The sequence below is a fragment of the Triturus cristatus genome, chromosome 1_2 (assembly GCF_964204655.1).
Source record: "Triturus cristatus chromosome 1_2, aTriCri1.1, whole genome shotgun sequence".
NCBI lineage: Eukaryota > Metazoa > Chordata > Amphibia > Caudata > Salamandridae > Triturus > Triturus cristatus.
This window is the reverse complement of record NC_140580.1, coordinates 1,175,170,205-1,175,195,123: the sequence shown is the minus strand read 5'-3', so window position 1 is coordinate 1,175,195,123 and position 24,919 is coordinate 1,175,170,205. Positions and strand designations below refer to the sequence as shown.

General features: G+C 51.9%; 1 protein-coding gene across 2 annotated transcripts in view; it reads left to right on the top strand.

Annotated features, from left to right (window-relative positions):
* NUP188 (nucleoporin 188) overlaps positions 1-24,919 on the top strand; it is a 1,223,536-nt gene that overhangs the window by 517,149 nt on the left and 681,468 nt on the right. For both annotated transcript variants that reach the window (XM_085614037.1, XM_085614036.1), the window contains exon 22: positions 23,099-23,165. In XM_085614037.1, the coding sequence (XP_085470163.1) occupies positions 23,099-23,165 (67 nt within the window). The remainder of the gene's footprint in view (positions 1-23,098; positions 23,166-24,919) is intronic.

The following is a 24,919-nucleotide window of genomic DNA, read 5'->3' as shown; positions in this document are numbered from 1 at the left end:
AAGACTTCTCCAGTCTCTTGCCTTTCTTGTGCTCCTGCCACCAAATATAGTACCTCCTTCGCTATTGCGATACTCAGGGTGGCAGAAGTACTAGGCCAAAAACTTCCTACTCTGGAGGTACTCCGTCCTGGTCAAGCACCTACTACACCTCTATTCTCATTCAACAAAGCCCTCACAAATTCCCTCTTGTGCACTTGGGCAAAACCATACTTGGAACCGCCAGTCAATTGCTGGTCGCTTGGCACAGCCACCCGACACCAGACACCCCTGACTTTCTTACTCAACAGCGGCCACAGTAAGGTTAATGCCTCCCCTTTCCCCACCACCCCAATTGAGTGAGGGTCAAAGAGGATAGAGACCTTTAGCACATTTATTTTTTCTCATTCATGAGCTTTACTCTGCAGCCTGTAAACGCGAGTTGCCTTCTAGGTCGCTTCTCTCATGTCCTATGGGACATGGTGGCCTACGTTTTTCCAGCAGTTCTGGATAACCTTAGGGCGCCCCTGATCTGGGCTATCCAGGGTATCCACAAAACTGCTACATTTGTAATTTGTTCTGGCTTGGACTCAACTGACTACTTAGGCTGGGCAATGGGTAAGAGTGTGGCACCGAGGTGCCACTCCTTGGTTAAGTGTACTGGCTTCTCCGGTGATTTCCAGATATCCTCAATTGATATGCCCTTAGATGGTTCCTGCCTTTATGATGGCCAAGCAGTTTCAGACCTGAAGCGGTCTAAATAGAGCGGAGCCACAGCACGCTGCTTGGGGCTGTCTGCCTCAAACAGACCATTTCGCCAGCAGTTTTATCCCCTCTGAGGCTATGGTAGGAGTTTTCGATTTTTCCAGCAACCCGGCCTCTCCGGTAGAGCAGCATGCATTCCATTTTTTTTTGTTGCTGAGATCACAGCTTACAAAGCCAATGCACAGGGCATCCGGGACAACATGCAGCTCTGTCCCCTACCCCTCCAGCAACCTCAACCACAAAACAGACATCCACCATGTTCTAGATTCAATATGCTCTTTAAATGGGGTAAGTCATCACCTGAAACAAGTGGTTCCTCCAAATTGTACATCAGGGATATGTCTTCCCATTTCGTACCACCCTGCTGAACCCCCACTACCATCAAGGTGAGAGAAGGTGCTCTCTTTCTGCATGGTTGCCCCCACTTTTTGCTGAATCGCTTTGACTGAGTGTGCCCTGGGCTCCTGCTAATCAGGTACCCAGGGCTTATGTTCTTTCCCTAAAACTGCATTGAAGCCAAAACCCAATTGGCATGTCTGGCCACACAGGTCAGCCCCTGGTAAATGGTACCACAGGTACCCAGGGCACTGTGACCAGAGAAGGCCTCTAAGGGCTGCAGCACTTATTGTGCCACCCTTAGAGGTCCTCTACCCTTACACTCACACACTGCCTTTGCAGGCTGCGTGTTTTGGTGCAGAACAAAGTGAAGAGTGACATGGCACACATCCCTGTGTGCCATGCCTTCAACCCACTGCCCTGGCATAGATCAGTCACCCCTCTAGCTGGGTGCACTATACCAGTTGTGAGGGTATAGGTGCATGAGCCCTGTACCCCTAAAGTGTCTAAGGCCATTCTTAGACATTGTAAGTGCAGGGCTGCCATTAAGAGTATATGGTGCTGGGTGTTTGTCATTATGAACTCCACAGCACGGGGCGTGGCCTGCTGCGCAGCGAAATGGCCGCTCTCTGAGTGAACTCCGCTGCCCGGATAATAATCCTTTAATTATCCTGCACTTCGGGGTGAGAACGAGCTGCCCAGACCCATCAGTGATAGCGGGTGTGGCGGTGTGGCATCGGCGGAGGTCCCTCATACCCGTCCTGCCTCGGGTAGCCTGGAGCTGAGACCCGCTGGTGTCCGTGACGGAGGACGACGGCGGTTTCTGCTGGTGCGTGATCGGGAGGCGCAGTAAATCGAGACCGCGGCTGACCTGCCGGGCGCGGCCTATGTTTGGGAGGAGAAGCGGCGCCTGGTAAAGCCACAAATTCACTGCCTCTGGCGGCGGCGGCGGAGGGGAACAGTGGCGCGGACTGCTTCTGGTGCCTGCTGAGCCGAGTGGCGGCACGGAGACAGGCAGGTGATCGAGGCGCTGCGTTCCGTACGCCATTGCTGAGGGCGGCGCGGGGATCGGCTGCCCCGGGGATTGCCGCATTCAGGTGTTTGACGCTGGAGTTTTGAGGAGCTGGAGCGGGCTCATGGTGCTGGCGAGGACCTCGTCGCAATATCACGGTCAGTGACTGGAGAGGTGGGGGGGCCGCCATTTTGGGAGCGCTGATATAACGGCCGGTTAGAGGTGCCGCGGCGGGGCAATGCTGGCGCCCGGAGGACGTGTGCACACCCAGGGGGCTGACAAGGCACCAATATACAACGGCTGGGGCTCCTGATGTCGTGGTGGCGATTCCTGGCTGCCTGGAGGACGTTGGTGGCCGTGCTTGTTACTGGTGCCCGTGTGCGCCGCTGCTGGCCGGCCTGGAGGAGGATCCGATCGTACTCGTGCTCATACGCGATTGCGGCGCTATTCGCCTTTGATGTGGGCCACTGCTGCTGCGCAATTGGGGGCACTTGCTGAGTAATTGGAAGTTTGTGCCCTCTGCGAAAGTGGAGCTGATACAGAGGCCACGTGTGTTCTACTGATGTGGAGGTTGCTGGTTACTATGTAGGAGCTGTCGAGGACCTGCCTGCTTTCTACCATCTGTGAGTGGGTGCTGCGTTGCCAACTCCCTGCGCTGTATGGGATATTGCAGAACGCTGTTGGAGAGGCTCCCTTGGCAGTTACCAGGTGCGGGCGGTGAGCCTCGCAGCCTGTTGGAGCTACGGTTGCCTGGTGGTGGGGCTGGCCTAAGCAAAAGTTCGGCACTTGGAGTGCAGCGGTGATACGGCCAACGCCTCACAAAGCCATAAACAAGCACAGACGGGAGGTGCACTGTCCAAAGTTTGGAGTTGCATTACCACCCAACATCAGAGACTGTGGATTCGGGGGTGCCTCTGCTACTATTCTCCGCGGGATACTGGTGCCCCCCACCGATAATGGGCAAACAGGACTCTAAGCAGCCGAAGCTGACCTTCGAACATAAGCGCTCCACGAGGCAGGTGGAGTTGGAGCCGGGGACTCTGGCGGAGGAGCAGCGGGATCCCGTGGCCGACGATCGGGGTAAGGACTTGCGAACAATAATGCTTGAGATGCGGTCGAGCCTACGCAACATTGACACTAAACTGGATAACCTCACCTCTCAATTAGACTCTGTGAAAACGCAGGTGGCAACCCACGAGACGCGTTTGGATACGCTTGATACTTGTCAGACGGAATTTCATGAATTCCAAGTTGAAACGAAGGACCAGTTGCTACATATGGACAAATTGCTCGGCGTCATCAGAGCTAACAACGAGGACTTGGAAGCAAGGTCACGGCGCAATAACCTTCGCGTTACCGGTATTCCGGAGACAACGGCGATATCCAAAATGGAAAACTACATTACTGACCTTCTGCACGAGCTATTTGATCCACACCTGTCTGCGGTGTTTGTGGTGGAGAGGGCACACAGGTCCCTGGGACAGAAACCTCCTGTTGGGGCGCCACCCCGGCCTATTATTGCGAAGCTTCTGAACTACCAGGATCGTGATCTCATCCTACGAATGGCCAGGGAAAAGGCAGCATCACGCATAAAGGCAATAATATCTCATTCTACCCAGATTTCACTCCAGCGGTCCAGGCGGCACGACGTGAATTTCTTCCAGCAAAGCGGGCTCTCCTACAAGCACAGATTCCATACTCTCTTCTCTACCCCGCTAAACTGAAAGTGTCGTTTGAGGGAACTGCCCACATATTTACTGACGCTAAATCAGCGCTGAAATTCGCCAAGCATGTGGGAAGCAAGGCACCAAAGGGGCTTCGTGGTGGAGCGGAGGCAACGGGAGGCCGGCTGAGTGACAATGATTAACAAGGGTATCGTATTGTGAATATATGGGACATCCAAAATTGTTCGTCTGGGGGCTGGTTTATGGTCGAGAGTGGTGTGCATTTGTACGCCCCCGGACTCCAATTCACACTGTCTGTTACAATGTGTTGTTCTCAGTAAATGTGTCTTGGGCGGTTCACATCCCCCGCAGGTTTTCTGGCCACCCTGTTACATGCAGGGTAGACGCCTGCATAGCTATACCCCCTCGGGAATGTTCCCTTGCTTGTTTCATGATTGTTTGGGGTTACTAGCTGGGATGGGTATTCTACAACCCGGTTGGGGGGTTGGTGTGGGTGGGGGGTGGACGGTTGGTTTTGTTTTCTTGTTAAATGCCAGCACCACTATCGTACGATGTAGGTCTAGTGTCTTCTGCATATGGAATGGGTCTTGTCGCACTGCCGTTTTCCTCTTCTGCGCTATAGAGAGAAATGCACACAGTGGATAAAACGTTGAACTGTTTGACCTGGAATGTTCGGGGGCTAAATGATCATAGGAAGGCACGGTTGGTGCATGCCTACTTGGTATGTCACAGTGTGGACATCTGCCTGTTGCAGGAAACACACTTAAATACCGCACTGACACAGAGATTGCGTCATAATAGGTGGGGACATGCTTATTCGGCTATCTATTCCAACTACGCCCGTCAGGTGGCAGTGCTGATCAGACGTGGGCTGGATTGGAGAGAGGGATCAGTTCAGGGCGACCCGGAGGGCCGGTATGTTTTGGTGCAGGGACTGGTGTGTGGCATTTCGGTGGTTATTGTGGCTGTATACGGTCCTAACATTGACTCCCCCACTTTTTTCCATAAGATTTGGGGACGGGTGAGGGCTACTGGTTGCAATACGATTCTCTGGGGGGGAGATTGTAATGCGGTGCTCGATGACAAAATGGATAGGAAAGGGGCCGCTCGAGCACTGAACCCAATGGCTAGTACCGCGCTACAGAAAATAATAGCTGACGGCGCACTTATTGACATTTGGCGTAGCAGACATGAGGCGCTGAGGGAGGGCACCTGTATATCGTCCCACCGCAGCGCTTGGTCCCGCCTGGATTATTGGCTAGTGTCGCGAGACATAGCCCTGTGGACTGTGAACGTGGAACATATGCCCCGTTCTCTCTCTGACCACGCTCCTTCATGTTGAAATTGTTGATCCCGGGCGGGCCGCGCCCGGCATTCACATGGCGCCTCACGCTCTACTAGATGATGCATTTAAGGAGGAGATTAGGAAGGATATTACTGACTATTTTGAACTTAATGCAGGATCGGTAGACACTGAGACATCTCTATGGGAAGCATTTAAAGTTGTCATTAGAGGCCAGTGTATTGCCTGGCAGGCTGGAGTGTTGAGGGTGATACGGAGCACCCTTGCATCTTTGGAAACTGATATAAAAAAACTCGAACAAACATTTTTTGATACTGGTGAGCAAGAGGGGGCGGGTCTGATGAAAGCCAAGCTATTAGAATACGACGAGGAAGCGCTGCGTGAGGTAAAATTTTTAGGTAAATATGCGGAGGCTAGACGTTATGACGAGGGTGGGAGACCAGGGAAAGCCTTGGCAGGAATGCTAAAAACACCACGTGCTGCGACATACATCCATGAACTGTGCTTGAAATCTGGCGTTCACGTTCAAGAACAAGGAGCGATCCTTGGGGCCTTTTCTGATTTCTACTCTAAACTATACACAGCCACCCAGGGAACGTGCCCGGATGGGTTGGAATCCTTTTTGGATTCGATTGCGCTGGTATGGTTTAATAATACACACAGGGAATACATGGACCTCCCGATAGATGCCGGAGATGTGGTACAGGTAATTAAGAGCTTACCGCCCGATAAGGCGTCGGGCCGGATGGTCTAACCACGGCCTTTTATAAGGCATACGCTGATGAGCTGGCGCCCAGGCTGTTGGCAGTATACGAAGAAGCTTTGGAGATGGGCGTATTGCCTGCGTCCATGCGTGAGGCTCTGATTATCACACTGCTAAAGCCGGATAAACCGGCAGACAACTTAGACTCCTATAGGCCCCTTTCCCTGATAAACGTTGATGTGAAGATCCTTGCTAAACTGCTTGCGAACCGGGTGCAGCCCATGTTACCTATGATAGCACTCCATGATCAATCGGGATTTATCCCAGGGGGATCAACCTCACATAATCTACGCACAATTTTCTCAGCCCTGCATTACTTGCACCCAGGTGTCAGGGCTGCGGTGGTGTTTTTGGACGCCGCCAAGGCCTCTGATACACTTGAGTGGCCCTACTTATTTACTATATTAGGCAGGATGGGCTTTAGTGCACTCCTCATCAAAAAAATCCGCTTGCTTTTCACATTGCCCAGAGCCCGGGTGCGGGTAAATGGCCTGGTGTCTGAACCTTTCTCCATCTCGCGGGGCACGAGGCAAGGTTGTCCCCTCTCCCCGCTGCTGTTCGCCATAGCTATGGAGCCTCTGGCGGCCAGAATTAGACCACATCATACGGCAAGGGGTATAGGATTCAGTTCTAGAAATCTCCTAATATCGCTATACGCGGACGATGTGACCCTCTATCTTATCAATCCGGACGAAAACTTAAATCCTATATTACGTGAATTTGTCCGTTTTGAAGGTCTTGCGGGCATTTCCGTCAATTGGTCCAAGTCGGTAATCTTTCCCCTGACTGATAATACCGCAAGGGTGTCCTCTGAATACCCCCTGCGATGGGAGGCAGATGAGGTCAAATATTTGGGGATATGGATCAGTCGGGACCTTCAGGCGATCTGGAATCTTAACTATGGGAGAGCGATGATGTGGTTGGGAGAAAAGGTGAAGATTTGGGCTACACTACCACTGTCCCTCACAGGGCGGATTGCGCTGGCCAAAATGATCATATTACCTAAATTCCTCTACCTATTTGCAAATATACCGATTCCGCTCACGTCCCATTTCTTTGCCACCCTGAGATCCCATCTGGTGGCACTAGCGTGGGCGGACGGACAAGCTAGGGTGGCATGGGAAATGCTGACGCTGCCTTTAAGACAGGGTGGCCTGGGAGCCCCGCATATGAAGCTATATGCACTTTGCGCTCAAGCTCAATTTTTGCATTTTTGGACCCACCCTACTCCCTTTCAGCCACATGTGGCAGTGGAACGGGATGCTGTCGCGCCAATTCCACTAAATGTGGCGATATGCGCCATGGCGAAACGCCATAGAGAAGATGTGGACACTGCTGGGACGCTACAATGGGCATGGGAGGAATTGCGCAAGAGGGCTGGAGTTCCGTTGCTTTATGCCCCCTCGCTTCCCTTGATGCATAACCCGATGCTGCCGTGTGTTGCGGATTGAGTTGCCAAACACCTAGTGGAGAAAATGCACCCTCGTACATTCGCAGACCTCTTCACCGACAACAAGTTCATGTCCCCCCCCGGTGGCAGAGGAGGGCGGCACTGTGCCCTTCTCTGAATTATTTTTGTATCACAGGTTGCGGGCGGCATGCCGCGCGCTTAGCGGGGACTTCCCTGGGGCCCCTCCGACCTTTACTGCTTTGGAGGGTGTGGTGGGCTCCCCGTCCCCGCGCAAGTTAGTCACCCGTATATACCGGCAAATGCAAAACACGGCGCCGGTGGTCACGCCTAAATCCCTTCAGTATTGGAATGAGGAGCTCCAATCCCCACTGTCCGAGGACCAGTGGGATTTCTGCTGTGGGCAGCTTACTGAGCTCTCTCCCAACTACAAGCTACGGCTAATACACTTTAAATACTTGCACAGGTTCTATAGAACGCCTATCAGTCTGAAAAGAATGGGGCTTCGTGAGACTGATGAGTGCTGGAGATGTAGGTGCTCCCCCGCCTCCTTTTTACACATAGCATGGTCTTGCCCACGGTTAGAGCAGTATTGGTCTCAGATTTTCAACTTGGTAAACCAGATTGTTGGACGCTCAGTTATCCCGTCCCCTATACTTGGTATATTGGGATATGTCAGGGACACCCCACCAAAATCGCGCAAACTGCATGCGCTGCTTCGATTATTCGCCAAAAGACAGGTGGCGCTCCATTGGGGCAGACGGAGGGTGCCCACGTTGAAAGGCTGGCTGGCTGACGTAACGTATGGGCATACACAGCTAAATACGTTCTGGGAGTTGATGTCGTCCGCGTCCCGGCCTCGCGATATCTGGGAACCGTTTGTGAGTTGGGCTCGGGAGCGACAGGGCATGGAGACAGAGGGTGACACCCTGGATGGGTAATCTTTGAGGTGGGGAAGGGTGAGCTGGGGGGACGTTCCGCACGAGGGGGTGGCACTCTGATTTCCCCACGCTATGAGTTAGAATAAACTCTACAGCCAATTGCACGGGTTAGAGTGGAGCAGTATAACATATATGATGATTGCCTGTGAGTCCTGTACGCTTGTGTCTACATGTAATTGTGCTAATTGCTGTGGCCCCTGAGCCTCCTGGATTTATTCTAGCATTGTGCTTTGCCTAATATGGAATTGACAAGACCAATACTGTAATGTGTGAACCTATGTATGGCACCTGGCGACATAATGTATATGGATATGCGATAATAATGACTGGCTGGTTCTGTTGGTTGTATTGACTTTGTAATCATTGAAGATATGATTAATAAAAAAAAATAAAAAAACTCTACAGCACCATAATGGCGACAGTGAAAACTGAGAAATCTGATAGAGACGTCTAGCCGCAGATTCCTTAACTTAGAATATCCCCAGGAGTCAGACTGGATCTGGAAAACTTTCCGCAGCAGCACCTCTGCGCGCCGGGGGCAGCCCTGACATCGTCCATGGACATGACGTCAGCGGAGCCATATATGCCCCTCCCTGCACGCTAATGTCAGTTTTCTTCTATTCCGCGTCAGAGCGCGGTTCCTGGAAAACAGCAGTTCCTTGGCCTGGTTTTTGGGTCTTCTCACCACCCTCCGGTGTTGTGGGAACAGTGTGCAATGCCTTCTGGCTTTAAGGCTTGTGAAGCCTGTGCATGTCAGATGTCTGGCACTGACCTGCACATCATTTGTATGTGGTGCCTCTGCATGCATCACGACTCCAAGGACTGTGACGCCTGTCCGAGGATGAAGCCGAAGTCCTTGAGGGAGTGTCGCATGAAATTGCTGGCCGCACAGATGTCCGGTCCAGCTCCCTCCCAACGCCGCTCTTCCTCTCGGGGGGTCGGGATCGGGCTCATTCCCGTAAGCACAGGCGTCGCTTACGGAGATCCTCCTCCAATGTCTGAGCCACCGCCTCCCATTCGTCTCACACGGTGCCGGGTAAGGGCGCACGGTAGCCTCATCCTCAGTATCAACGCGTTCCCAAATGGAGGCTTATGCTAAGGCACTACAGGCTTGTTTTGAGTCGCCCCCTCTCTCTGGTGCACCTTCGGGTCCCACAGAGGTAGCAGGCACTCATGCCGGGTCTTCATCTGCGGACGTTTCCCCGGCACCGGCTGTGTGCTTCGACTCCAATTCCAAAGCCGACACAATGCCACCGGGCCATGACCCAGAGCACAGCCCTCCCCGTCTGTCAGCGCATGGCCCTGTGCGGCTTCCTGCGCAGACGGAGGCGACGCCAGGTACTACCCCAGACTCGACGCCAGCCCTGGCACCTCATGCTTCCTACAGACAGGTTGCGCTAGGATTGACGTCGGTCGGCATCCCGGTTGCGTCCTCTGTGGAGGTCGTCAACATCCAGGCGACTCCGATGCGGCATCAGTACCGACGTCGATTCCGCTGATGGTGGCTCCCCTCGACTCCTCGGGCGGCGATAGGTTTCCAACGCGGCATCCGTCGACGCCGGTATTAACATCTCATTTGGAACCTGATGTTTCCCTGGACTCCCCAGATCAAGGAGCCAGGGTGCATGTGCCCTGTGTTGCCTGGCTTTCGTGTCAGTCTCCGACTCTTCCACTCCTAATGTCTAGTGGCAGGATTAGCCTTCAACCGTCTCCTACTGACGGTTTGTATTCCCCTACACGGATGGCCACTGAATCTAGTGCTGCCTTCGCGCGCGCTATTCAGGGGGTGACTGCTGTACTCGGCTGTCAGCCTCCTGTGGGGCCTCTACTTTCTGATCCTTTATTGGATCTGCTCCATTTGTAGCCTATTGAAGTAGAATCTTTGCTGCCGTTCAGGGACTCTCTACTTGACATCCTGCGTGGCACATTGTCAAGACCCTCTTCTGGTGACCCAGTTGATCAGGCTATTGCTCGTAGGCACCGCCCTGCTGCGGGTGATCCTCTTTGTCTGTCTCTTCACCCAGCGGCTCAGGGCCTAGTTTTTCAGGCGGCTTTTGATTTACATTCTTCACCGTCTTTGCCATTGTTACCTCCCACCAGGGAGTCTAGGTGGCTGGATGATTGCGGTCGCCGGCTTTTCGCCTCTGCCAGCGCAAGTGTCCGGGCTTTAAATACAGCCTGTGTGTTTGCGTGCGCATCCTCCGGTCTTTGGGACTCAGTTGCTCACCTTCTCCCTTCCATTCCAGAAGGGCCACAGACAGAATTGCTTTGTCTTCTGCTGCATGGCAGAAGCATGGCACAATTCTCCCTTAGGTCTTCACTCGATGCAACTGACTCTATAGTACGGGTCCTTGCCCGCGCTGTGGCTTTACGCCGCCATGTTTGGCTGCGCGACAGTCGCTTCACTGATCATGTTCGGGATGCCCTCAGATCTCTCCTTCAATGGGGTGGATCTTTTTGACCGCCACGCGGATTCGGCGGTCTCCCGTCTCTTTTCCGGGCTGCAGTAAGCCTTGATGTCCTTTTACGGCACCCTTCCTAACGTACTGGTTAGTTTTAATTGCCGGTTACTGTTCCTGGCTGGTTAGCCATTTCTATGTTCGTTCAGTACAGCCGTTTCGGCTGCTTCTCTCGTTTTTCAGTCCTCTGACTGTGTGCTTAGCCCAATAGGACACCCCTACCGGGGATTAGCCTTACCCCTTTGGTGTATTTACTGGCATTAAGTTCTGCCTTTGCCTTGTTTCTCTTCTGTGGAGCCTCCCCGTGGACATCCTGCTGGATGCCACTTGTTTCTTCCTACGGTGATCCTTGGACTGCGTTGTTGGTCCGTCTGTGGTGCATTAGAACCTGGCATAGGTTCCATACCATGCGATGTCTGTCCCACACGCCTGGCGAGACACCTTGTTGTTGCAGTTTTTTCACAACTGACACCCTTTTTGCCGGTGTGCGGCTTGCTTATTGGTGTAAATTGGATGACCAGCTCCTTCTGGGTTTGTCCTCCAAGGTAGGGGATTAGCAGATGTTCTCTGCTTGCGTGGTCATGGCCGCCTTCTGGCCACTTATTATGCAGCGGTTTCCATACTCCCTGCTGTTTCCGTACAGGGGTTTCCACGCTTTTGCTTGGGTTCATGCTGTGCACTCTCAAGGGGGCGTGTTCTCCTTGGAATACTCGCTCCTTGGAGTCCGAGACCTTTACATTGTCCTCACTTTTTGCAGTTTCATGACTAGTTTTTTCCCCCTACTCTGTCTTGCAGGAGACTGTTGTTCGTCTCGGGAAAGGGGTATGGGTTACTTACTGCTTTGGACATTGTCCTACTCAGTTTCCACATGGCTGCGAGTCATTTCAGCATACTCTAGACTCTTGTGGGGTCACATTTTCATGGTTTTAACGTTTTTCCTCCAGCTCTATATCTGCTCTGGGTTCTTACCAGGCGGATCCGTGCAGGCTGTTTTATTCCTGTGGTGTCCGTGGTTCTTGGCCCGGTTTGCTTGTTCCGCCAGCTCTTATGTAGTTGCCGGCTTGTTTGGTGCCCCTTTTTGGGGCTGTTGCTGTCTTGTTATTGTGCACTTCTGGGTTGCTCACGCTCCGCTTCCGGAGGTCCTTGCTTACTTCGTGTGGTTCCAGTATCCACACGGTATGCTTAGCTACCTTCTGGTAGGCTTAGGTGCCTTCCGGCCTTCGCTCTTGTTCGTAAAAGCTTGACTGCTTGTCCTCTGCCCTTTTTACGAGTTGTGACATAACACCTAAGTCCTGGCGTGTCTGGGCTGTCATACTACCGGCACCTTATGGCCGCGGATTGACATGCTGTCACTTGTGTCTTGCTGATGCAGGTTTCAACAGGGCTCTTTTTCGCAGTTGTACATATTCGACCGGTGTGCGATGTCTGTCATACTGGTTCCAGTCACAAGGTTTTGCTGCCGGCGACACGTTGCTTCTCTCTCTCCCCTCTCTCTCCTGTCTCTCTCCTGTCTCTCTCTCTCGGTCTCTCTCGGTCTCTCTCGGTCTCTCTCGGTCTCTCTCGGTCTCTCTCGGTCTCTCTCGGTCTCTCTCGGTCTCTCTCTCTCGGTCTCTCTCTCTCGGTCTCTCTCTCTCGGTCTCTCTCTCTCGGTCTCTCTCTCTCGGTCTCTCTCTCTCGGTCTCTCTCTCTCGGTCTCTCTCTCTCGGTCTCTCTCTCTTGGTCTCTCTCTCTCGGTCTCTCTCTCTCGGTCTCTCTCTCTCGGTCTCTCTCTCTCGGTCTCTCTCTCTCGGTCTCTCTCTCTCGGTCTCTGTCTGTCTCTCGGTCTCTGTCTGTCTCTCGGTCTCTGTCTGTCTCTCGGTCTCTGTCTGTCTCTCGGTCTCTGTCTGTCTCTCGGTCTCTGTCTGTCTCTCGGTCTCTGTCTGTCTCTCGGTCTCTGTCTGTCTCTCGGTCTCTGTCTGTCTCTCGGTCTCTGTCTGTCTCTCTGTCTCTGTCTGTCTCTCTGTCTCTGTCTGTCTCTCTGTCTCTGTCTGTCTCTCTGTCTCTGTCTGTCTCTCTGTCTCTGTCTCTGTCTCTGTCTCTCTGTCTCTGTCTCTGTCTCTCTGTCTCTGTCTCTGTCTCTCTGTCTCTGTCTCTCTGTCTCTGTCTCTGTCTCTTTTCCCCACCCCCCTCGGGCAAGCTCCACTTCTTGCGAAGTCATGACCTCCCTTTTTCCTCTAGTATATGTTTCCTACATACTGGCACTGTCGGATAAGGGTCAGCCTCTTGCCACTGCTGCCCCCACGTGTCTTTGCAGGTGCAGGCTCTACAGTGCCCTTTTTTCCACTGTTGTGCTTGATCGACCGGTAATTGCTTTTGCTTTCTGTCGCCACCTCTGGTCCTGTGGATCCCTCAAACCCTTTTTCAATGTTATATCAATCTCACCTTGACGCGGGCCTCCTGGCTCAGTGCTCCAGGAATACACAACGGGGGTTGTGTGCTGTTCTTAACAGCTTCTGGTGCCTTTGCCTCCCAGTGTTTTTCGCTCTTAAGAGCTTTATGGACTGGTGGTTACCTGCGCTACAATACTGTCCTCACTATGGTTCGTCCCAAAGGTTGACAGTGCCATTTTACTCACCTTATGGACGACTACGTTCTCTCAGGAACTTGGGGGGGGATCAGTCGCAGACCCACCTCCTCCATGGGTATGGCTTGGTATCTATTCTAAATTAAGGAATTTGCGGCTAGACGTCTCTATCAGATGTACGAGTTACTTACCTTCGGTAACGATGTATCTGGTAGAGACATAGTCTAGCCGCAGATACCTTAACGCCCACCCGTCCTCCCCATTCTGCGAGGATCTTTTCAGGTTGGGTCTTTCTATACTCGCCTCCCTTTGGGTGGCTTGCCCTTTTGCAAAGTGATATTCTCGCACTCCAACACAGGCTGCTTTGTTCTGTTTCCCTGCTCCATTCCGCACGTTCTCAAGATTAGGCGGTATGGTGATATTTCCTGTGTTCTTTCCGGCCCTCGGACTGGATTGTACAGTGTGAAATCTATTCACGCTATTTCCCACCACCCCTCTCTCCCCTTCTCCATTGCCTTGTGGTTGTTGCCACCCCTGTGGCATTTTATTTCAGATCTATTGGCTCTGTACATTTATGGGTCATGTATTGGGTCTGCGACGTCTTTCTGGTGACCTCTCCTTAATCTTGTGTTCCGGACTTGCTCTCCTTCACGGTTTTACTGTCTGGATGCGGACTTTCGATCGTCTGCAGGCTGTTTCTCTACATCCTTGTCTCCCTTTACCGTTGATTGAGCCTTCACTCTTGCGGGGTGGCTCTTCAGAGCACTGCTCTGTCTCACCTGTCAATGTCTTCTATTTTTTCATCATTTTTGTACACTGTTCCCATATTCTCACAGTTTTTTGGTGATGGCTCCGCGTTCTGATGTAGAAAAGTTTCTCCGAAAACTGACGTCAGCGTGCCGGGAGGGGCATATATGGCTCCGCCGATGTCATGTCCGTGGACAACGTCAGGGCGGAGCCGGACAGCGCCGCCCCTGGCGTGCATTGGTGCTGCTGCGGAAAGTTTTCTGGATCCAGTCTGACGCCTGGGGATATTCTAAGTTAAGGAATCTGCGGCTTGACTATGTCTCTACCAGATACATTGTTACCGAAAGTAAGTAACTCGTACGTTTGGTATCAAACTACTCAGCACATTAAACCCACACTGATGTGGGATTTAATGGAAAATGCACACAGAGGGCATCTTAGAGATGCCCCCTGAAAACTAACCTACCACTAGTGTCCAGGCTGAGTGGCTGCTTTCAGCTGCCACCACCAGACATGTTTCTGGACCCCTGGGTTGAGAGCCTGCTGCTCTCTGGGGCCTCACACAATGCACATCCTGGGACGAGGTGCCAAGCCTCCTCTGCCAGGAAGGGCAGGGTTCACAAAGGGGAAGCTTCAAAGGCTTGCCGCCTTTGTGAGCTTCCCCAGGCCACTTGCTGCTTTCAGCAACTGGTCTCCACTGGTTCTGACCCCCACTTTGGGCAAGAGAACCGCAGGAAAACCAAGGGAGGGATAGGTCTGCCCACCTCTGCCAACTCCACCCCTCAGGTGGGGGAGGCGAGGTGAAGCACAACTCCCAGTCCCTGCCATCTTGCAGATGGGGGGACTAAGCCAACCATGGACAGGCTCATGCTCTCCTCCCACTGGACGGTGGCAAAGTAGGGGGTGTACCCACTCCAGGGAAGGGACCCATTGGTCCCTGCCTTTTACCTACCTGTAACTCCCCTAAATCTAGTATTTAGGGGCACCCCTGAACCTTGCTTCCTCAGACGAGAAGAAACTACAAGGAGAAGAAGGAGGACCGAACAGCCGTGCAGCAGCTAACAAGAGGAAGACGCACACTGAATTGGCCCCAGTCCTACTGGCCTGTCTCCTCCTCAAACCTGCTCCTGCAAAATCCCAGTGTGTCCTGCAGCCAGCAACCTCGAAAACCCCAGAGGACCTGCCTGCCATCAACCCCAAAGACTTTGTCTCTCGTGAACACTGGATTTGTTAATCTGCAACCTCTGGCTCCGGCCGGACACTGCGAATCCGCCCCACTCTGCACCCGCCGTCCACGCCCCGAGCTCGAGTGGGCAAACTCCACGAGGAGGTCATCGCGGGGATCCTGACCCAAGATCCGGCGACCCCTGACCTGCCTCAAGCCTCCAGCTGACGCCTACAGCCTAAATCCGGAAGGTCCCCCCAACCACGACCAGGAGCTGGTAAGAAGATTCAAACCCAAAAGGCACCCCTGCACCCGACTGCCTTGTGTGCCCAAACCGACGGTGCTTAACCAACCCCTACCTTCCCAACTTACCTCTCGAAGTGGTGGTCGCACCCAGAAGACCTTCGTCCCAAAGTCTGCAGTGCCTTTGCAAACCGGAGGTTCCCCATTGAAACCAACAGGGTGCCCAATGTCTAAACAGCACCCTGCCCCCGGCTGCCCTATTGCCGCTGAGGGTGCTTCTTTGGTGGTACTTTGTTTCTCCATTTGCCCTGAGCTAAACACCTAAGAGCTTTGCTCCCACAACCTTGTGGCCTGCCAGTCCGCAGCTGTGAGAAGTTGGCCTGATGTATGATGTCACTAATTCTAGTGTACACCTTATATCAGTCCAAACAACCCTTATGGTGATTGGTTGTAAAGTCAACCTTATAGACCAGCTATCCTAGTGGTAGCATGGACAAGAGCAGTCTTAGGCTAAACTCTGTATGGCATGTGAAGCCAGCTGTGATACCATTTGTAACCCCTTGAATACCAAATGAAAGGACACCACAACAGATATATATATAAAATAAAGTGTATTTATTCTAGTCAAACCCTCAGCACTCTTTATGAGATTAGAGGTAAGTACAACACAGTCTTATTTAAGCATACATTAAGTCACACAGGTAAGTAATACAGTTAGGCCCTAGGGGCCACGCAAACCATATACTAAAGAAGTGGTATAAGGACCACTGTCACGGAAATAGGATAGGCCTAGGCCTAGGCAATCGCTGGGGCTACACTATACTACCAAAGGTTAGGAAGTGGGAGGCCCACGGGATTCAGGTGCAGAGTGGAAACACTCACGCGTAATGCGTATAATCGATAGAAATAGTACAGTTTAGAATTAATAAGATTTAGGACACTTCTGGAGTAACTAGGAAGTCGAGACTTGCGAACTAGACACTAGGATAGTCAATACCCTGATGAGCACCGGAGTACCCAAGTTACCTAGCCCACTGGCTGCGGGTGCATAGGTGTGATCTTGCGTCGGGTTTCGTCGTCGACTCCTATGGATGCCTGAAGGAAAGATGCTGACAGGCAGTCAGTGAAGGGTGTCCGGTGGATTCCAAGGATGGAATCAAGAAGGAGGATACCTGCAAGCAGAGGGGACAGAGTCTGGGTCACTAGCCAGTGACCACGTGGAACCAGGAAGGAACCAGGCGATGTCGTGAAGATGCAGGTGAAGAGGTGAAGCTTGTCGCAGCAGCCACGGGTACCAGGAGACGTCGAGGACGACCAGGACCAGGAGGCGAGCTGTCCCACGAAGGCTCTTGCTGTCGGCGGCGTCGAAGTCGAAGTAGGACTCACCAAGCCTTGGCAAGCGGAACCCACGAAGAATGGAGGACTTGCTTCTGGTGCAGACCAGGAAGGTCTGGGGTGCTTCTCTTTTGCAGAGGAGCAGGAACCAGTCTGGAGGGGCCAAACCAGCAGTGGAAAATCAAAGGTGTGTCGTCGCAAAGGCCGCTAGCCAACGGGCAAGCAACCGGACAGACGCGGCAAGCAGGAAAATGCAGAAGGGCCCCACGCAGGACTCGTGGAGTGTGGGGGGCTAATCTTCGGTGCAGGTGATGCTTGGGGTCGGGGCTTCTCAATCCCCGGTGCACAACTTCGAGGGTGCCTCAGAAGCTGCGCTGGAAGATACTCGCCACTTTTCCCAGGGAGCCGGTCCCACGTCTCTCGTCGCCTCCACGGATCTCAGCTCGGCTGTGGATGTGGATCATGGTTGGAGAAGTCTGGAAGTCAAGGCTCTGGTCAGGCTCTGCAGTCGGTCCCTCGTAGAACTTCAGCAAAGCAAAGGGTAAGTCTCTTGATGGTGCCTGTTTGCACAGGGTGGCCACTCCTTGGCCACAAGGGAGATTCTTCAGTCTTCTTCTTTCGTCGAATGTCGAAGGTCCAGAGTTTCTGTTCAAGTTGCAGGTTCAGGATAATCTACTTTAGCAGGGCCCATCTAGCTACTAATATACTGGGCTAGTGGGCTGGGCTACCTGCAAGGTCCCTCCAATGGGTGGGACCAGGAAGGGGAGTGGCTACACCCCCTTTCCTTTGTCCAGTTTCGCGCCAGAGCTGGGGCTGGAGTGCCCCAGCACCGGTTTGAACTGGACTATGCATGGAGCACCTTGTGTGCCCCAGGCATGTCTCATTCCTTTCAGCCCTCCCTGCCCCAATACACTAAAGTCTGTCTGGGGAGGTGCTAGCACCTCCCCAAGCAGGAAGCCTATTGTCCAGGCCTCCCTGGCTGGGAGGGCTCCCAGCAGCAGGAGGTCAGACTCGTGTCTGTGGCAGCAGCATCCATTTTGTGATGCTGAGGCTTTGGTGAGAGTTAAACAGCAAAGTAGGATTTTAACATGTCTCTCCCTCTAGAAGGGAGGAATAATATCCTCATCACCAGAAATGGTATGGGGGTATTATTCCAAAGTGTTAGACACCTTACACGACATGTTTTGATAAAGCCAAACCATAGTTACCATAACCGTTTAAAATTATAAGGTACTTTAAGAGTATATGGTAGGCTATATCATAGAACAGCTATAAGGACATGGTTCCTAAAGCTGCAGACAGGCTCAGCTCATGCTAGAGCACCATCTCACATGTTACCAAGCACTCTGCCTCCAGGATTGTTAAGGCCTGCCATAGGAGTGGCTGATAGGTACACATGTGTCTATATTAAGGGTAGATATAGGTATACTATATCTAAGCAAGGGGTGATTACACGACCTTGCCCCAGCTGAGTGATCAGCCAGTTGTGTCTGATTGGAAGGCCAGACCAGGGGTGGCATAATACATGCTGCAGCCCCTGGGAGGCCTAGGGTACACCTATGCCCTGGGTACCTAGGGTACACTGTACAGGGTCCAATAAGGTGATCCTTACCAATTGGGTATGTACCTAGGGTACATGGAGTCCATTTTAAAGAGAGAGCAGACAGCCTGAGACCCTGAATGGCAGGATCTCAGGCCAACTAAGTCGAAAAACCAGCTAGACACTAGGCAAAAAGTTGGGGGTAACCATAGTCAGATATCTACCTTCCTACAGCAGCCACCAACCGGAGGCCACCTATCCCTCATTGGATAACATTGGGCCTACGCACTTTGCACCCGGCCGCCCTAGTGCCGCTGAGGGTGTAACAAGAGTGCATCCTTGCCCCCAGAACCTCAACTCCCACTACCAAATACCTCAAAACCGATAACACTATCTTCCTCCTTGGATAACATTGACTGTTTTTCTTGTAAAAGTTTTGATGTGTGGAGTTTGAAACCCAAAGGAGATCTTTAAAATTGTACCATTTGACCAAGGCGATTTTAATTACCTGTATACATGAAATGTCCCAGAGTAGTATCCAGGTATAATACTCTGAGTAAGAAAAGTAATCTCAAAAGTCTCTTACCTCTAATTTCACTGAAAAGCCCATTCAAGTCTATGTACTGATTTACAAAGTATTGCATTTCTCTGAAACCATACTGTAAGTCAAAACAAAGTGCGTATACAATTTCAATTGAAACTGTTTACAAACTGCATTACTACTGTAAAGTATTTATTGCTATACATGCCAGGCTTGCTTGGTTCTAGAAAATAGAATACCTAAAAGAATATTTTCATACAAAAACAATTGGTCTGAAGTTCAGTCTTTGAGTGTGTGAATTCATTTGATGACTGTGTACAACAAGTGCTTAATACTGTCCTCTGATACTGCCTTACTGCTCGACCACACTACCACTATTAGAGAGTAAGGTGCCTTCTAACTTTACCGCTACCTATCTTTGGGGATTCACTGGACTCGCCAGCTTCCTACACCGGGCAACTGACGGAGGGCCATCTGTCCATCCTGCAGCAGGAAGTTAAGTTCTTTTGTCCGAAGGGCCCAAAGAGAGGGTTCAGACATCGGAAGTGGGAGCGTGGTGTTACTCCTACTACTCCTGGTGCTGAAGAAGAATGGAGGACTAGGTTGTGTCTTAGATCTTCGCCTTCTCAACACCTTCCTACAGAAGGATAAATTCAAGATGCTCACAGTACCCCAGGTTCTGTCTGCCCTAGATCCCGGAGACTGGATGGTGGCATTCGACCTGCAGGCTGCCTATGTCCATATCTCCACCCTGCAGGCCCAAAGGTGCTACCTGCGGCTCATAGTAGGCCAGGAACATTTTAAAATCACAGTTCTCCTTTTGGATGCACTGATATCGATTTGTTAATCCTATTCTGGTCTCGGTGCTGTAAGGTGAGGAGAACCACGATCTCTCCAGAATTGCTGACCTGAGCCAACTAAACATATAAAGAAAAATCCTCAGAGAACGAAATTCACGTCACAATAATTATCACAATGCAGAATGTGAGCATAAATTCAATACAGTAAATTAGTTCTTCTTTTCTTTTTATTTGTTAGATCTTCAGACGTCCGAAACGTGTTTCGTCGCTTACATGGGAAATCGTCCCGCGACTTTATCAATGCTCTGTCTTCTTATGTATATGCCTTGATTTGTGCTGATAATTCCAACCCACAAAAGGGTTTCGTGTCAGCTGTCTGAAGATCTAAAGAATAAAAAGAAAAGAACAAGAACTAACTTACTGTATTGAATTTATGCTCGCATTCTGTATTATGATAATTATTGTGACATGACTTTCATGTGCTGAGGATTTTTCTTTGCACCTCCAGATGATGGCGAACCTCCTCATATCATTGGAGTTCCCTATCAACGTGCTGAAGTCATACCTGGCTCCTTTGCAGTTGCTCCCTTTCATCTGAGCCATTCTGGGTACAGTATTGGTTTCATTCCTTTTCCCTGGTGCGGAGAGTTCAGCACAACTTAGGCTATGATCCCAGTGCTTCGGACTCTGTCATGGGTCATCATGCCGAAGACTCTGAGTCTGTTGGAATAGTTCGCCTCTCACATCCAGCTGGTGAAACATACCAGATGGCATGTCCGGGCGCTGCAGTGGGAGCTGAAGTCCGAGAGGGAACAGTACCAAGGGAATCTGTTAGATTGTGTCCCAGTTTCGGAGGAGACTGCAAATGGCCTTTAGTGGTGGCTGCTTAACCGCAATTGGCTCCTTATCCTACCCAGATTTGACAGGGGTGACTGATGCATCTCTTCTGGGTTGGGGAGGCCATTTGGGAGCGGTGGAATCAGAGGCCTTTGGTCTCCAGCGGAAGCTCAGCTCCACATCAGGTTGTTGTAGTTGAGGGCAATTCACTTGGCATTGAAGGCCTACCTGCCTGCTGTCAGAAGAAGGTTGGTGCTATTGCTCATGGGCCACATCAGCGCCATGTGGTAGTGCACCAAGTAGAGTGGGGTCAGGTATAGGGCCTGGTCCTATGCTCTGGAAGTGGTTGGGCCACTAGGGGATTCCTCTTGTGGTTTTCCACCTGGCAGGATCTCTTAAACTCAAGGGTGTGTGAACCATGCCACTGACACTTAGTAGACTACCAATGACAGTTACTTCTGGAGTGGCACAATGTAGCTTCCATCAGTGGGGAGAGCCCTCGTTCAGTCAGCAAGTTTGCCTGTTGGAGTTCCCAAGAAGTCTCTCTCTCTTCTCTGAGACACATAGAGCGGAGCTTCTACTGCTGGCTCCTCTGCCAGATCTGGAATGACTTGGCCCAAGTTATCCTGTTGGCACCGGATTGGGCCAGGAGGGTGTGGTACCCAAATTACTTGGGCATGAGCGTTTGTCCTCTGATCAAGCTGCCGCTACAGGAGGATATTCTGTCGCAGCTGCAGGGAAGGATGCTGCATCTGGGCCTACACAATTTACAGCTCCATGCTTGAAGATTGAGCATTGACAGTTACCCTCATTTGACCTTCATCTTAATGTGGTCGAAGTCATCTTTGCAGTGTACATCTAAAGAACTGGTGTAATCCAGTCATTGGGATAAATTTGTGTCTTGGCGAGGCACCTGCCAAATGAATCCACTGCAAGGCCAGTTGTCTGAAGTTTTGTTTTTTGCTTTGTCCCTGGCCCAGCAAGGGCTTGCTTCAGGCACAGGTTATTTGTTTTCTCTTTCAGCTTTTTTGCAGTTGCTCAATGAGCCTTATTTATTTTAGTGACGTGTTGTCATGACATTTTTTTAAAGGTTTGCAAGATTTATTTCCACTGACACTCTATGGCGTCACAGTGGGACTTGAATTTAGCGTTCACTTTTTTGATGTACATTCATTTTGAGTTGCTGTACAGTTGTGCCTTGAGACTTCTGATGCTGAAAATGGTTTTTCTCATCGCCATAACGTTGGTAGACTTGTGAGTTAGCGGCAGGCTCTTTCTGCTAACCCACTTTATAAAACATTCTTTCCAGATAAGTTGGTGGATGTTGTGGACCTAAGCCTCTTTTCTTTCCGAAAGTGGTCATTCCATTTCATTCCATGCAGCCAGCACCGTTTTGGCATTCTTTGCTCCACCTCGTCACTCTAAGGAGGAAGAGATGCTGCATTGTTTTGTCCCTAAGAGAGCACTAAACATTTATATATAGCGCACCGATGAGCATCAGGTGGATAACCACTTCTTTTTTGGGTTCTCCGAAGCAAAGAAGTACAAGACTGTGTAAAAACAGACCATCTCCTGATTATTCTCTGTATTAAGATCTGCGAAGCACTGACTAAGAGGCATCACCCAGAAGGCTTAGGGGCTCATTCTACCAGAGCTAAAGCTGCTACTACTGTGATGGCATGCGGCGTGCCTGACTTGGATCTTTGTTGGTTGACTCCGTGGACGATGGTACACACATTTATGAAGCACTACTGCCTTGACAGCAAGGTTGTCGAGTGGGGATGGGTCCTGCAGGACCTTTTGTTCTGAACCAGTTTGCACACCTGACACCTGGGGAGATAAGACTGTAGTATATCTTCACAAGGTAAGCAATCAGAATTTTCCATTAGAAAACTGAATTACTTATCTTTGGTAAAAATCTTTCTGGTAGATGTTCTGTGTAACTACAGATTCCTCACGGATCCTCTCCAATCAGTGAACAGGACTCTTCTGTCTAAAGCAAACCAAATTTAGAGACCTGTGCACTGGTCATACCAATCTGCCGATAGACTGCGTCTTCGGCCAGGAACGCGTAACATCACAGCGCAAGGTTTGCACTTTCATGTCGCTCCGCTTGCTCCTTCTGGAGCGGCACACAGGAGTACTCCTTTAAAGTTTCCAGGTCAAGTCTTGACTCCTGGGCAATATTCACAAGATGATAAATCTGAGGTTATACAGAGGATCCGCCAGAAAGATTGCTACTGAAAATAAGTAACTTGTACTCCTACTTATACTTTTTGTGGGTTTTTTCTGTTGGATTCCCTTTTTCTGTTGTGTTTTATTTACATGGCCGCCTTCCTCTGGAGTTGCCTGACTCTGTCAATAACTTAGTATGATTTCATTGCTCCTCTCCCATGGCACTGTAGTTGTCCTAGTGGGTGTGCTGCTGTTGAGCACACAGTCTCTACCTGGCTGCCCTTCTCTGGCTGTATGAGTGACTCCTGCATTTTCTCCTTCTTTGAATCTGCTTTTTATCTCTTTATTACCCTGCCGCTCTGTCCAGTTATCTGATTCTACCCGAAGATCAGTGGTATCTGATTGTACTTTTTTTCTCCTGTACTCACAGTACTGTTGTCTCATGTATTTTGTGTTGCCTGCATGAGTGATCATTTCTCACCTTGTCTTGGGCCTCTTCTGTAGGCTGCCTGATCCTGGAGCTGATCCACGCTATCCTGAATCTGTGTTCAGATGAGGATCTCCAAAGCGGGTAAGCGAGCATGAGAAGACTGGCACTCTGCTGTGCATCAAGGCGATGGGGTGAAAGCAGCACTTCACTCTGTGGTGTGCCAGAGGATTGAATCGTATTAGCAAGTGCCCCATGTTCATTTCAACATTACGCAGTCTGCATTCAATTAATTAGGAGTTAATATCTGATAGAGACTACTAGCCGCAGATTCCTTAACATAGAATTATCCCCATGCGTGAGACTGGACCCGGAAAACTTTCTTGCCCCAGCATCTCTGCGCACCGGGGGGCGGTACCACTCGACTCCGCCCGCCGCGAGGTCACATAAGCCCCACCCCGGCGCGCTGACTTCCGTTTCCTTCTTTTCCGCGTGCCATGCGGATCCGGATCGTGTCCCTGGCCTGTTTTCAGGCCTTCTTTTCACGCCTTGCGTTTCTTTTTGAGAACAGTGTGCGAATGCCTTCGGGCTTTAAGACGTGTTCATCTTGCGCGCGCCAGATGTCGGCGACGGACCCTCACCCCATTCGTATGTGGTGTTTGGGTGAGCACCATGTCTCCACGGACTGCGAGGCTTGTCAGCAGATAAACCTGAAGTCCCGGTGGGAGCGCCGGATGAAACTCCTTTCGGCCCGCATGTCCAGGTCGGCGTCGTCACCGCGTCCGTCCCCCTCGGAAGGGTCCAAGAACCGCAGCTTCAGTCTACGACATCGTCCTTCTCTGAGGCCGCAGGGGCATTGCTCGCCCTTTGGTAAGTGTCACAGCTTGTCCCTGAGGCCCGGTCCCCGCCCTGTGGGGGGCGCGGGTTCTCGGCTGAACATGCGGCCTCGCGCATCGCCACCCTACCCGCCGTTTTCCAGCGTGGGGGCGACCAGAGTCCAAATGGAGGCCTATGCTGCGGCCCCATCAGGCTTCCTTGGCTCCTCCTCCTCTTCCTGGGACGTCTGCGGATCCTCGTCCCAGAGTTCCCCTCGGTCTTCTGGGCAGGTGGCGGCCTTGCCTGAAGCCGTTCATGCACCGATGGCTGTCTGCTCTGGCGGCACCACGGGTGCTGGCTCGGGGCCGGGCCGTGTCCCCGGGTCCCTCTCGTCTCTCCACGCAGGCGGCTGCTTCGTCGGTGGTCGAGTCAGTGCCGTTCTTTCGCCGACCCAGAGCTGGTCCCGCTCTGTTCTCCTGGGGCGCAAGTCGTGTCGGAGGTCGTCTCGGCGTCCCCTCCGGTGCCGGCGTCGGGTCTACGACTCGTCTTCGGAGGCCCCCTCTTCTCCCTAGGTTCTTTTTCCCCGGAGACGGGACGCCGCGTCGTGCCTTTTCCCCCAGCGTCTTCCAAGGAGGGCTCTTCGCCGTCCCCGCGCCCACAGTCTTCCCCAGAGGCGCCTCAGGTTCCCCACTCCTCTGGCAACCCTCCTCCATTCCGAGCTTGGCCGTTTCTTCCTCCGGTTGGGCTGGGGGATGGCAGGCTTAGCTTACAGCAGTCGCCCACAGAGGAATTGCTCTCCCCACCGTGTTGTCCTACGGAGGTGAGTGCTGCCTTTGCCTGGGCTGTCTCCACGGCCGCTGGGATTTTGCGCATGGGCGACCCGGCTGCCCATTTCCCTGCAGACCATTTGCTTGAGGTTCTCCATCAGGGATCTGGTGGACGGGAGCTGCTTCTTCCCCTCTAAGCTTCGCTCCAGAATTCTCTCTTGGGGGCCTGGGGCGTCCTGCCACGGGGGACCCGGTGCCCCAGTCGCTCCTGCACCGCCACCGTCCTGCTCCACATGATCCTGTCTGCCTTTCCCT